This window comes from Aptenodytes patagonicus, chromosome 7, assembly GCF_965638725.1.
Source record: "Aptenodytes patagonicus chromosome 7, bAptPat1.pri.cur, whole genome shotgun sequence".
NCBI classification, from domain to species: Eukaryota; Metazoa; Chordata; class Aves; order Sphenisciformes; family Spheniscidae; genus Aptenodytes; species Aptenodytes patagonicus.
In genome coordinates this window covers 18,581,193-18,595,520 of record NC_134955.1, presented here as the reverse complement: position 1 = coordinate 18,595,520, position 14,328 = coordinate 18,581,193, and the positions used below count along the sequence as shown (strand labels likewise).

General features: G+C 42.4%; 2 protein-coding genes across 14 annotated transcripts in view; both read left to right on the top strand.

The window, feature by feature from the left end:
• Nucleotides 1–927, top strand: part of TNNT3 (troponin T3, fast skeletal type) — a 31,782-nt gene extending 30,855 nt beyond the window's left edge. For all 13 annotated transcript variants that reach the window (XM_076344183.1, XM_076344182.1, XM_076344196.1 and 10 more), the window contains one exon: nucleotides 529–927. In XM_076344183.1, coding sequence (XP_076200298.1) covers nucleotides 529–577 — 49 coding nt within the window. In that variant the 3' untranslated portion in view covers nucleotides 578–927. The remainder of the gene's footprint in view (nucleotides 1–528) is intronic.
• Nucleotides 928–2,503: 1,576 nt separating this feature from the next.
• On the top strand, nucleotides 2,504–13,868 carry MRPL23 (mitochondrial ribosomal protein L23). The gene is made up of 5 exons (XM_076344197.1): nucleotides 2,504–2,561; nucleotides 2,713–2,835; nucleotides 3,715–3,797; nucleotides 5,689–5,762; nucleotides 13,519–13,868. Exons 1-5 carry the CDS (start codon nucleotides 2,536–2,538, stop codon nucleotides 13,681–13,683), a joined length of 471 nt encoding a protein of 156 aa, XP_076200312.1. The 5' UTR covers nucleotides 2,504–2,535; the 3' UTR covers nucleotides 13,684–13,868.
• The last annotated feature ends 460 nt before the right edge of the window (nucleotides 13,869–14,328 follow it).

Sequence of the window (14,328 nt, the reverse complement as noted above, 5' to 3'; positions counted from 1 at the left end):
TGCTCTCGTGATATAAGGCAGGAGCCACTGCCTTTGCTAGAGCAAAGCAATTCTTAGTTGTATTTAAATTATTGCTCAGCTTTTTGCCTCCACTACTAGATAACTAGAGCATCCGGGGAATTTGACCAGAACTCCCTGATAATGAGGAAATTTTCTCCAGAAACAGCTCTAAATCCTAAAATCCAGATCATAGCATATTTGAATTCAGGAAGCATCAAGTCTATGGTTGGATAGGCCTGTCATTTAGTTTTGAGACCACCTGGACTTTTGTCTTGATAATGCAGGAATCTGGAAGGATCCACCTCTTTCAGGCATGTGCATCCTGGCCTTTCACTAAGATCCTGAGCAGGAATCTCTTTTTACAATATCAACAATATTTTTCTCGGGATGTGTTCTATGGCAGATGTGCCCAACATGTTAGAAGTGAAAGCAGCTCGATCCTAATCCGAGAGTCAGAAATGTTCAGTGGTCACTGAGCCCCACCGCTTCCATCATGCTGACATGTTTTTCTTTCCTTTTGTATTGTAGCAGCAAGAAGGCAGGAGCCAAAGGCAAGGTTGGCGGGCGCTGGAAGTAAAGAACAAGGCAGGATGGCCCTTAGTGGCATGCCGAAACCCTGCTGGTCTCCTCTTTCTTCCTTCACCAATCACTTGTGTTCCCATGCCTCAACAATAACAAAAATCGCAACATCAGCCTGGGTTGGCTATTGCTGCTGCTTTTCTTCTTTTTCTTCCTGGAGGGGTCTGGTGGCTTCCTCAGTCAAAAGGAAGCAGGTTCCCTGTGAAACTGAGATGACTCCTTGCTGGCATCTTCAATTCCTGCTGAGCATGTCCTTTATCCTCCTGATACCAGCCCTATGCTGTCCTGTAGATTGCTGTGTACAAATATCTGGTTTTTGTAAATAAAGTGCGACCAGTACCTACTCCAGTGACAGCTCTCTCGAATGGTGTTTCATACTTTATTTAATGGCAACCCATTTTGCAAGGATTTGGGAGTTGGTCCAAAGCCTTATTTAATATCATTTGATCCAGCTCTACAGCTGGGAATGAGGCTTAGTATCATCAACAAAGGCTCAGGATTGGAGGCCTGTTTTACAGCCACCATGCAGGCAGACAACAAAAGCCAACTCTGTTCTTGGGGAGCTCATAATCTGAATGCCAAATGTAGTTGAAATTGACTTAAAAGTCTGAGTGATGAAGGGAATCAAAGAATCAGGAATAAAGGAACAAATGCGTAGAAGTGGTAGTTTTCAGCACACAGCATTTCTTAAATGCAGACAAGTCACAGTACAATATAGAGAATGATTCATTCAAACATTACATTAAAATGTTTATTGAGGCAGTTAACCTACATGTAATATTAAAGCCCAATACTGAAGTGTGAATTACTTGGTTAATTCAGTGTCAATGTCAAAACACAAATGGCTGTTACTAAATTTGGGATGTGAGATATTCTGTAGGGCCTGTTGTCTTTGCCAACCCTTGAAATGCCGTGTTGGAGGGAAGCTCACCAGGGATGGTGGTTCTCCCCCATGTTTCCAAACTTCTGGCTGTTTCTGCTGCCTACATTCACACTCTGTCTCTCTGTTAGCGCATGCTGTGGCGTCATAGATTCCTAAGAGTGGTTTAGGTGGGAAGGGACCTTCAAAGATCATCTAGTCCAACGCCCCTGCCATGGGCAGGGACATTTTTCACTAGATCAGCTGCTCAAAGCCTCATCCAACCAGACCTTGAACACTTCCAGTGTGATGGGGCATCCACAGCTTCTCTGGGCAACCTGATCCAGTCCCACCACCCTCATTGTAAAAAGTTTCTTCCTTAAGTCCAATCTAAACCTACCCTCTTTCAGTTTAAAGTTGTTGCCCCTTGTCCTGTCACGACAGGCCTTGTAAAAAGACTCTGTCTTTCTTATCAGTCCCCTTTAAGTATTGAAAGGCCGCAGTAAGGTCTCTCCAGAGCCTTCTCTTCTCCAGGCTGAACAACCCTAACTCTCTCTGCCTTTCCTCACAGGGGAGGTGTCCCACCCCTCCCACCATTTTCATGGCCCTCTTCTGGACTTGTTCTAACAGGCCCACGTCTGTCTTGTGCTGGGGACCCCGAGCTGGACGCAGCGCCCCTGCTGGGGTCTCACCAGAACGAAGTAGAGGAGGACAATCACATCCCTCCTGTATCCATGAGAAAAAGACTGTGTGAAACTCAGCCAAGGCTGCAAATTCCCAGTGAGGTGCCATTTTATAGGCGCTTCCTCCCCCGCCCCTTGGCCTTGCAGCTCCTCTGGGGAACTCTCCGCTGCCCCAAGGTTGTGTCCCCCCGCAAGTGGGCCCAGGGGGCGGCCGACCCCCGGGGAGGGCTGTGGTTGTGGGGGGCAGGCGTGAGGAGGGGACCGCCGGTGTGAGGGGGTCAGCCCCCCCCGACCTCCCTCACAGCCCCCTCACACAGCCCCCAGCCTGCCCCGCGCCGCTCCTCCGCGCCAGCAGGGGGCGAGAGCTGCCGCCACCGCTCTCGCGCCGCGCCGCTTCCGGTCCGGGCCTCGGCCATGGCGACGGGAGCCAGGAAGGCCGTGTGAGTGGGCCGGGCGGCATCGGGTTGGGTCGGGGCGACGGTGGGGGGGGTGCCGGTCGGTCGGTCAGTCAGTCAGTCAGTCAGTCAGTTAGTTAGTTGGTTCAGCCAGCCAGCCAGCCAGCCAGCTAGCGTTGTCGTTGTCTCCCCGCAGGTACCCGCTGTTCCAGCTGGGCGGCCCGCAGCTGCGGATCTTCCGGCCGAACTTCTTCATGCTGGCGGTGCGGCCCGGCGTGCCGCAGCCCGAGGACACCGTCCAGTTCCGCGTCTCCATGGAGTGAGTGCGGGGGCGGCGGGGAACGGGGCACGGCATGGCATGGCATAGCATAGCAGAGCCCCCCGCAGCGGGATCCGTCACGGGTCTGGGCCTGCCCTACCGCGGAAAGGGCCCAGCGCCGCCCGGGGGGTGCAGAGGGGCCCCCCCCGCTTCTAGAGCCCCCCCTCCCCCCCCCGCCAGCGCCACACGTCTCGGCACACTGCCTTCTGGGCTGCAGCTTGTCTGGTTAGCTGAGGGGTGGGAAGGCGAGGTGCCACATAGCACCCTTTGGGCTGGGGGAAGGGGCTTCTGCATCAGGGAGACCTTTTAGAGGGCTGCAAGGGCACTAATTTAAGTATGAGCTTTGCTTGGCTTCTCTTCCTGAGTGTTAGTGAGGCTCAGCCTTCCCAGGGACAGGCTTAGGAAGAAGGAAGTGTTTATGAAAATGATCCAGAGAAAACAAGGTGATGTCCAGGTATTTGTTAGGACTCTCACCCTGACCGATCTGGTTGCACACACTAAAGCCCATAAGCCTGTGACAGGTCCTGAAAAGATTAGAAAATGCTATTCAGAAGATTAGAAAGGATTCTCAGCTTGGGCAGTGAGAAAGTCTACCCGCTCTCGCTGAATACAGAATATATCTGGGGTTTTGACAGTTGAGGCTACAGAGGATAAAATATTTGTCATTGTTACAGTTTATGGATAATGAATTGCTGTAGCAGTGTGTGATCTACGTTGAGTTTATACTTTTGTGCAGTAAAGCTACCTTGGTTAAAAGGAGAAGACGTATTTATTCCAGAGTATCAACCAGCCTATAAATACTCTGGCTCTGTTTTATTTTATTTAAATATTTATACTTTTCCTTCTTTCTTTCTCCAAAAATGTTTTTGCATTACCTAGAATGACAAAAGTGGATATCAAGAATTACCTTGAAAAAATATACAATGTGCCGGTAGCTGCTGTGAGGACCAGGATACAGTATGGTAAGTGCAGTTGAGTAATCCAAAGGGATGAACACAGCATCCCTGCACAGCCATAATAGACTTTTCCTCTCAAAAGGTCCATTAGATTTCAACAAACTTTGGTGCCAGGTGCTTAGCTGGTGATGTCTGTCAGCTTATTTGTCCCTTCAAATGAATATGCACCACTTTATATTTGAATGCTTTGATTAGATTATGACATAAGTTTAGTTTTAAAAAGAAAAATCTGGATTTAAAAAGCCTTATCATCTTGACAGTTATCTAGCTTGTGCTATATGCTTTTGTAGTTGGTACCATTTCTCCTTGAAGACCAGTGGGCGTCTTACTTCAGAAGGAACTGCTTCATGTGTTTTAATAAAATTAGTAATTACACTTAATTTCAGCCATAGCCTTTTTTTAAAAAAAAAAGTGAGTTGAGATTACCTGGCATGCACACAGAGGAGGGCTTATGGTCTAACAAAAGGCAAAGTTTGTAGAGCAAAGAAAGATGTTCTGTTAGACCAGTAGATAACGTCAGAAAAACATCTTGACAAACTTTCGATTTTTCATCACCTGTTGTTACCACATTTCTGCTACAGACTTGTATGCTTCCACTCACGATGTTTCTCCCCTGTGCCAACCTTACAAAAAAAAAACCCCACCAAAAAACCAACATAAAAGCAACCCAAGAGAAAAAGAAAAAATGTTGCTAGTTTAAGTTATGCTGAACTCTGACGTGGAGCAGAGGGACCCACCTCTAACTGAAATAAGCTAGATTTATATAAGGTCTGGAAGGAAGGAAGGAATGCTTCCTTCCCCAGAGCTTCTCTGACTGCAGTTTGGATGCAGTGCAAAGTCAGGAATATAATTTTCATGTTATTTACCTTTTTGATGACCAGGCAGTGCATTAATCAAATGGAGAGTGACTTGTTGGTTAGGACATCTTTGATGGCTGTCTTTTTCTTTTTTCATGCAGTGAAAACATGAAAGCATCAATTCCTCTAGCAAAGGAATTGATTGATGTGTTTATAATGGTAAGAGTAGGGATGATTTTGAAAAAGGGATAGGAAAAAAGAGCTGGAATAGTGAAAAATGTAGAATGAAAGAAAAAGCTTCAAAATAAGGTTGTAAAACTCAGAACATAGAAGGAAGAGAAAACAGAAAGATCATCTGTAATATGCTTATGTGAAAAATAGAATTAAATAAAGTCTTAAATACCAAACACATGCAATTCCAAACAGCACTGAAAAATATTCATGCTTGTCCTTATAACCGTTTTGTCCTCCACTGCTAATGGAAGTGATGGTAGAATGTATATATTCAGGGATAAAAGAGGAAAGGGGGTTAGAATGTCTAATAATTTGAGAGCTTTAACATCTGCCTAACATGCAGGGAATAAATTGAACTTCCCACCTAGTTGTGACCAGCATACTTGCAGAAGGTTGAGGTGCTTTGGTTTTTTTGGATGTGGAGTGTAATTTCCTGGTGTATAAACAGTAGATCCAGCTCATTAGCTGGGTAGTAAAAATTGACAAGTTTGAAGCTGTTTGGTGGTCATTTCCTCCTTGTCTTCCTGAAGCTGTTGATGTTGGGAGGACAGTTTACCACTCCTGGCCCCCTTCTCAGGAGACTTACCTCCTTGCTTCTTTGCAAACTTTGTGTGTGACTGAAGGCACAATGGCTGTCAGCAGCCTGAGTCTGGTGATGCCTTGGTTCCGTACTTGTAAATGAGGAGAGTAGTGTCTACCAATTTCAGTACATTTTAGTAATTGTGATACTGTGTTGGTACTGAAGAAAGAGTATTCCTCTTAACGATAAATCAAAACTAGTGAAGTCCGCCCTTCAGCTTGGCCTTGCTTTGGGGCACTTGGAAGTCCTGGGAAGTAAAAGGTGGGACTGTCTTCATTTCTTGCAGGTGCAAACAACAAGAGGAATCACAAGAATCAGAGAGTGAAGAAGCCAGATTACAAGGTCGCCTATGTACAGCTGGTGAGTTAACATGGATGCATGTGGGGAAAGAGGAAGGGACTGTTAACCAGCCAAGCTAGAAGGAGTGTTCAGTGAATTGTCCGGTTGGCTGAGTATTTCTGCCAATCCTCTAATAATGACATTCTCTTTAATACGTTCCAGAATGTATAAAGAGATTTAAATGACTTAGTCTAAAAATCATATTCAAACAAATGGTTATTTTTCAAGTCCTGTATTTGTTTGAGGTCTGTATGTAGGTTATGGCCTGATGTCATACGGTGCTGCTTTGCCAGTGAGTTTCATGCTGACCCTGTACTCTGTGTGCTGGAAGGTTCACGACTTGTGTGGTTGGTTGCTGAAATATCCAGTAAGTGAAAGAATATATTGTAAGGGTAGGGAACTTCTTATTAAAGCTTTTTGGATTTCAGAGAAGACTAAGGCATATTCCTTGGAGAACTTTTAGTCATGTCTAACAAGCATGCTTTGTGGCTAAACCAGGTTCTGAAACGTATGTTGGTTGCCCAGTGGAAAAGGAGCTTCATGTTCTTAGGAATTTCTTTCGTAACAGAAGCATGTTATAGTTTAGACTTCTCTTGAGCTTACCTGTCTCTATGTAAAAAAGAAATGCAACCAGTAACAGAAAACCCCTTCACATGACAAAATTACAGTAAAAGAATGCTATTTATGGTTGTAAAACCATAAGCTCAGAATTGCTGTTGGCAACACAACCTCAGTGTTACTCCATCCTGGGACAAGGATTCAGTGTGGGGGGAACACTGGGTGATCTCAAAGACTGCGTAAGACTTCATATGGACTTGGGGTCAAACTAAAGAGGCACAGACAATGGGGAATCTGATTTTTTTTTAATTTTTCAAAGTTTAAATGTACTTAGAAATTTTTCTCTAAGCCCCTTCTCGGAAGGGGAGTGGAAAGAAAAGTGAGGAGAGTGTGTTTTTCTAGACAGTCCTTACCTTCAAAAGAACAGTATAAAGTACAATGTTAATAGAAAGTAACAGAGTTACATTTAGATGAAGACTAACCTTGATTTACTGTGCTGAAGTTAAAGGCAACCTCATCTCCGTGAGGATTTTGCATTATGATGGCTAAAAAACACATTCCTTTTTCAAGGAAGAGTCTCTGCTTTGGTGGGCAAATTCTCCCTCCTGGATTATCTGTGCTAGGTTTTTGTCTGCGAGACATCAGGTATGAATGATTCATTAAGAATACAGCTGAGGAATTGAATGCCAGGAGTAATGTTGTATCTTACAAGTTGCTTTCTCTGAGTGTTGTTCCTTAGTAGGTAATGGCAAGCACTTTCCATTGTTACGGCCTCTTGTTAGTGACATCTTTGCTTTTAGAGACTCATTTCCCAAGATTGAAGCAGACATGGATCTTTAGTGAACTGTGGTCAGTTCTCAAATTTTATTTCACTGTATTTAATGCAGTCTTGTTTCTTTTGTTTGCTGTGTTGAGAAGGAGGTAGTTTGCAACCCATAGATACTCAAGGGGAAGGAGTGGGAAGCAAAATGCTGCTGTTCTGTGGAGGAAGCCACTCATTTAAGGCAGTGCCTTTGTGCATTTCTTTCACATCAAACCTCTGAACCTAGAATAGTTGCCATTACCTTAAGGGCATCTCCATGATGGAGAGGAGAATTACCCGAACTAGCTTGGTACTGGAGGCTGTTGGACAGCAGTAACTGGTCATTCCTCTAGCCTCTCATTTTGTCTGCCAGGCAAACTAGCCTGCACAGAGCCCTGTGGTGCTGTGGCTGAGGACTACTCTTGGTACATGAGACAGCAAGTGTCCATTACTACATTGCCCTATATCGTCATAAATTTTTGAAGAATGCCATGTTTTCCATCTGACCCATGAACAAGGTCAGGGGACCAGCTTTTGGTGGTGTATTTCATCCTAAGTGAGGGAATCCTGACCATTTACTAAACTCTTGTCAGTGAAGCTTGATCTGTGTGTTTTCCCCTCACCTCATTCCTAGTCTCTTTGCTCTCTTTTTTTTCTATTGTTGTTGGTATCTGTTAAATCCTTTAACATTTACGTTTGTCTGTCCTTTTTTTTTTCCTTTTTTCTTTCTCTTTTTTCCTTTTGTTCTTTGCTTTTCATCACTAGCTCTGGTGTCTCAGACAATGAGCTCCCAGTTCTATGTTCACACCAGCTTTAAACACTGGGTGAGGCCAGAAACCCAGTGTCATTTCTGAAACTGAAGGTTTTGCCTTCATTCTCATTCATGGTGTGATTCAGGCCGTAACAGGCCCCATGCAGTCCATTGTTAATATCTGCCTAATTTAGGAGAGTCTTTGGTAACCACTGTAAAATCCTTATTTTCATGAGAATCAGTTTGCATCTGCTGTGAGTCAGAGTAGCTGGGCTTTCCCACCATTTTTACCAGCTGTGTTTTCTCTCATTAATCCAGTTTCAAGTTAAAACTGCTTATGACTGGAAAAATAAGGATGTGTTTTTGGAAGGTCTTGCGTTGATCTTTCTATTGCCCACTAGGTGGAAGTATTGCTCTTTCCAGCGTGACTTGGTAGCAGCTGTGGTGTGGTTTACCTGAATGAAATTGAGTATATTCTCATGACCAGTTACGCTTCCCTGCTTCATAAAACATCACCTTATGTGTCCCAGCACAACATACATATCCGTTAACTTACTGCAAGTGTCTCAAAGGTGGAAGGTGTATGAAGTCATAGTCAACATACCCTTAGGTGTCAGATTAGTGCCCCAGCTGTTTCACATGTAAGAATTGTTGTCCTTTCTTTTCCAAATACTATTTCTTGAAGATTCAGAGCTGTTTACTTTATTCTCGGGCTGTAACTGGACAAATACATGATCTGTCCAAGCATAATATTTTCACACTAAAAAAATACCTCAAATCATGGAAGGCTGTAGATCAACAATATCTTGCCATTCCAGAGCCTGCCTGCCTTTTTTCCCCTTTTGGAATATGGTGAGAAAGGTTTAAGTTAGAGACTTACGGCCCTGGGTATCAAATGCTACTTTTTTACACTGTTTTATTTTTTTTAATTAAAAACAAAGCTATATATCTTCGCAGAGTACATAAAATGAATGTAATACAGCAACCTTTCTCCTTACTCCAATACAGTTACAATTAACCTCATGTTATTAAAAAAAAAAAAAAAAGCCAGTGGGAAACTTTACAGTTGCATCAACATCAGGGAAATTTAAAAAAAACCAACAACATCCCCTCCTCCTCCTTCAGTGTTCTCACTGGTTTAGCTCAACAGGTGTTAGCACCCGTGGGAGCGCAACTGTAGACAAGCCTCTGGAATCCAGACCTATTTTTAATTAAACCTGTTTTGAGAAATCTAACGGAGATGGCTGTAAAAAGGAGTCTGACCTTGTCAACATTAAGACTAACACCTATTTAGCTGCATGAATGATGGCACCGGTGGGAACATTTTTGCAAATGCTTTCTCCTCAAACCCTGTTTAGAGTGTCCGGTACATTCATAGTAATTAACCCATTTACACATCAGATGTGACAGCAGTTTTCTTTTGACATGTAGTGAATTCAGAGGAAACTTGGATGGTCCATACGCCGTGTCATTCCTGTGTGGATTTTTGAAGTTGCTTTCTGTGCTGTTTTGCCATACCTTTTAACATCAGATGTTACCACTGCAATAGTAGGAGAATTGTTCAAATGCACTGGATTATTAAACTTAGCTGCATTTGCTGCTACTGCTGGACCGAATCCCGTGCCGTTGGGAGCCCAGAATTTTTTTAGTTAACGATACTATAAACATCACTTTTCTCCTAATTCTGAAGGACAGTAGTAAGTGCTTCAATTATCTAAATAATCAGAAGATCTTACAGTTGTTTACGTGATCAGTGTTTGCTGCGTCATTCCTACATAATGATATCTGTGCTGACCTTCCATTCCTAAACTTTTCAAGGGACGCAAAGGTCAGAGAAGTTATAAGTGAGTTTGTGCCCGATAATCCTTCCAGCAATTTTCTGACATGAAGCTCAGCAGTGGAAAGGCTAACACTTGACTTCATAGGCCTAATTATGGTCACTTAACCTCTCATTAAAGTGAATGGAGGCAATTTGTACCACTCGATGTGATAACTCCTTCTACAGACTCGGAGAACAAGGTGTGTTTTCAGCCTTTCTAACAAAAAAGGCTTCAAATCTAAGGGGAAAATACTGATGCTTAGGTCACTTTTTATCTTGAAGGATGTTAGCATTTAACAAATGAATCCTATAAGACTTTGTATATAAATCAGTTTTACATTTGGGTAATGCTGAAGCGAGGATTAGAGTTGCGCAGGAGTAGAAGTTTAATGGCTCCCATTTCTGTAATCTAAACACTGGACCACACACCTCACTTGTACATAATCTTAGAATTTGTAGGAAAAAGGGAGGTCTCTGGGAAGACCCTAAATTGAGAATAGCAATGCGTAAAATCATCATGTTGCCTGTATTTTTTTAGGTGTTTTAATACCGCCTCTCTGACTTGCTTTGTTTGGTTTTTTTTCTTCCTTTTTTTTAACATTATAAGGGCTCACTTAGATGTAAGAGCATGTGGTGGTAGAGCTTACCCTGACAAACTCGAGGATATCAGTGTATCACCTCACATTGGTGAAAAAGTTTGTTTGCTGGTGGTGCAGCAACCAGTTCTAAGACAGACTAAATTATCCGAGCAAAATGATTTTTTTGCCAGTGTCTGTCTTTTTTACAGGATTTTCTTTTAGCACAGCTATGTCAGGTAGGAAGGTGTTCTTTTCTCCCTCTTCCTCTGTGCTTCTAACTAAGGTAATTACGCTGGCAGAAGTTCTAAAGGAGAACCAAGCCCTAGCCTTTTTAGAGCCCATTTCAGCCTATGTGAATTTCAATAATTCAGTAATTAAAAGGATGACCTTGGTTAAATGGCTTGCAAAAGGTAAAGCAGTGAACAAATGCAAGGTTTAGGAATAAGCCAAAATTTTGCTTTCTGATGTTGTCAAATGCTTGCTGTATAGAAGGGAAAACTTTTGCAAAGAAAAACTGTAAGAAAAAGCAGCATTGCGTAAAGGAGTGACGATCCCTCCATTCCTTCGGTAGGCATTTTTTTGAGAAGGTGGCATATGAGCTTGAACCTCAGTAGCTTCTGGCATCGTGTGGAAGATGCACTGAATGTAACTATGCCTGGACAGACTCACAATCCTTTATGTAAGTTGATGCCTTTTGGTATTTTTGAAAATTTGAAATACCCAAGATACAGGCTTCTTCTGAAAACTAGCTACTGAGCATGCACAACAGCTATTTTTCATACAGCTTTCATCACTTCAGAGTCTTACAGTGCAGTATTACTGCATAGTATTGTTACTTAAGATTTATCAACCTTCAGTTCTCAGGGTGTAATGTCTTGGCTGTTTCGAATCGTGTCTGGCTGCCAGCCAAAATCAGAATTTCTTCACAAAACAAGAGCTGGAAAGAGCCAACTTGTCTGTGCTGATTTTGATTTATTAAAAGACTCCAGATACAGATTGACATTTTCAGCTCAATATTTGACTTTCACCAGCCTTGAAATGGGAACTGTGAGCACTTTGATAAACAGCTGAAAGGTTTGTCTGGTTTTGCTACAGCCTCTGTGCATATCTTTTTTTTTTGTTTTTTTCCCTCTTTTTAAAATAGTAACTGTTTTGCAATGCTTAGTGAATTACCATGGATGTTGTTAGTATGCTTTAGGGACAGCTTTCCTTCATTCTCCAATAAGGGAAGTGCATTGGTGCTGGAAGCATACCAGAATGGAAGTGCTGCATAACAAGAACAGTCCCTTACTACACTGTTACCAATATAAATAGTTCTCAAATTTTCAGTGTAGGTGGTATGCCTACCATGTTAGCCTGAATTGTTTTCTGACTTGTTTAACTAAAATGGCTTCCTCTCCAGGGCAGACGAGTCCTTTGAATTGGCCCCGTCTGTTCTATAGGTACCATGGGGCTGAGTGACCCGCCCGCAGCGCAGTTAAAACACAGTAATTTTTTGTAGTATAAACAAATTCTTTTCCAAATGCTTCAGTGTGCTAAAATCTTGGGCAGCACTTGGCCTCAAGGGTGCTTGCTGCTGATCCTACTACAGGAAGAGTTTCAGTAGGCTACAGCTTTGGGATTGCTCAAGGACATTGATAAGGCCAGTTTCTGTGCCTTGAAATTTAACTATGCTTTAATTGTCATAGGACAGCTATTATAAGCATACCTGTTGGTAATTTAAAGGTACAAAAGAGTTGAAACCCCAGAGTGTACACCGTGGAAAGGAAAACCTTGATTTGTTCCAGTTGATCTTATCCAGGCTAGAATTGAGGACAGAGCAATGTACACAGCAGCTCCCTTGTTGTTTTTGTAGTATGGTCAGGCTCTTAGGAAACCCCCAAGAAGTATGCACTACAAAAACAACTGGAGCATTGCTGGGTATGAGTTGATATTTCCTAGATTCTAGTCTGGATAAGCTCAACTGGGATAAGTCATGTTTTTTCTTTCCAAAGTGTACGCTTGAGGTTTAAATTCTTTCACACCTGTAAATTACCAGGTTGAATGTATATGGCTAAATGAAACATAGCACACATTCAGCTGGGTCAGGGGCTTGGTGACGTTTTTTTTTTTATTTAATTATGTCACATTTCTGATCCCAAAATGTAGTATAGGTAGCTGTGTGGTGGAAGGCTCCTTTCATGTCCTTTGTGGAACCATTTCATAACTGGGCCTCTTGTTTGATTGTATTTATTGTACAAATGTAAAGAATGGCTAATCTGAAAAAAAGAAAAAAGCCCCTGTTTTCATCTGAAGCAATTAAATACTTTTGTTGAGATTTCTGTATGCGGTATTCTGCCAAAGTTAATGTATGGTAAGGTTTGTAAGTATTTTGGAGTAATTTTAGAGTTATGAGCTATCAGTTAGTTTTATTATGCGAAGTCCCATATGGAATGGAAGGGCTGATATTGTTGAGTTTAATGAAGTTGTGCTTAGTGCAAACACCACTGAAAAGTAAGTAGATAATGGGATAGAACATTTCCACATAATAATGGTTTCCTGCTGTTAGATAAAAACCAGAGACCAAGCAAATATTTATTTTCCAAGTGGGAGACATAGATTTGACGATGATGTTTCACTAAAATGATTTGCCTGTTAGGCAGAATGACTGATGCAGATGTAATCACTTTAATCTCATCAGTGATGTATTAGACAGATTGTTCTCACTGTAATTGTTTTACACTGTAGTCTTTATTCCTGTTGATAAGAGACCTCTAATATCTGTTATTCCATATTCCCACATTATACCCTACAGTAACAGCTGCTAGGGCTGTTCTCTCTTATTCTTAGCTGAGATCTAAACAACTATAACCGCTACCCATATCCTGAGTATTAACATAATGAATGCTTGCTCCACCATGTATTTCCGTGATGGTGTTACTTTAACACAATCACTTATTTTGCTCATCTTGCTTTTACTGTATGACTCATACAATATCTCTGAGCTGGTTCAAAGTCTTTGAAGAGGTGTCCATCTCCTGACCATTCATCTGTAAAAAAAAGTCAGTGTCTTAATTAGCACACAAAAGAGGAGAGGCTGAAAGTTAGCTTTTTTTTTGGGGAGGGATATATGTGTATCTTGGGGAGAGGGGTGGAAAGAGATCTTGGGAGGTAAGAGGTACCATTTTGCACTAGCTGAAACTTCAGGGTGGTCTTTCGTTGTAAGTATATGCATCATAGCTACTGCAGAAAGGCTGGAATGTCTCTCTGACCATTTGTTTTCTCTTTAGGGCCAAGGACAAACCTTTCAGTTTCCCAACCTATTTCCAGACAAAGAACAAGACACAGAAACTCGCTCTTTTGATGACTTCAAGAATAAATATATGGAGAGAGAGAAGCAGAGGCAGAAAGGTGACCCCAGACGAGGTGGAGTCCCCGATTGGTTTGGACTTTGATGCAACAAGCCAGCTGCCTTTCTTTAGGCTCAGAGGGATTTTGATCAGCAGAACTTGCACTCTTCCCTTCTTGTAATGACTGAATGTTTATTCTTGAGCAGCCCTTGCTAGCGTGTCTTTTTTTCCTGGCTGTTTGTGCACAACTACAACAAAAAGGCCCTAAAGAAATAAAAAGGTAAAATAAATCTGACTTGCATCAGGTCTTTCCTGTGAACTTGTGGACTATTTCTAAAATGTGGCGTTGCTTATTGTTGTTTCTGACTATGAGAGTGTCATTGTGCTTACCTTCTTCCTGCTTATACGGGTTGTTTTGAGTAGAAGTAGGAGGCATTTCATTTTCCAGGATAAGTGTAGTTTGCATTGAATAGAATGTGTTAAAGTCAAGATAGGTCAGTCGGAGGCGGACATGAAGGTGTAGATAACTAGACTATAGGCTCAGGACATAGGGTTCCCTTATTGTCCATTATGGTGTCCTACTATCCTGTGAATTGCCTTCCTTGCAAAGTGACACCCCCCCCTCTTTCCTGGAGATGTGTGTGTGATCTGATTGCACTCCTTTGTTAACAGTTGTGTGGCATTTTGGAGACAGGGTTTATTGGATAAGCTTGTGATTGGGCATGTGTGCTTTTAACCCCTAGAACCATC

Coding starts and splice junctions, on each gene's coding strand:
- MRPL23 (XM_076344197.1), top strand. CDS start 2,536: ATGGCGACGGGAGCCAGGAAGGCCGT. Junction 3,798..5,688: donor GAGGACCAGGATACAGTATG/GTAAGTGCAGTT, acceptor CATTTCTTGCAG/GTGCAAACAACAAGAGGAAT. Junction 5,763..13,518: donor AGGTCGCCTATGTACAGCTG/GTGAGTTAACAT, acceptor TTTTCTCTTTAG/GGCCAAGGACAAACCTTTCA.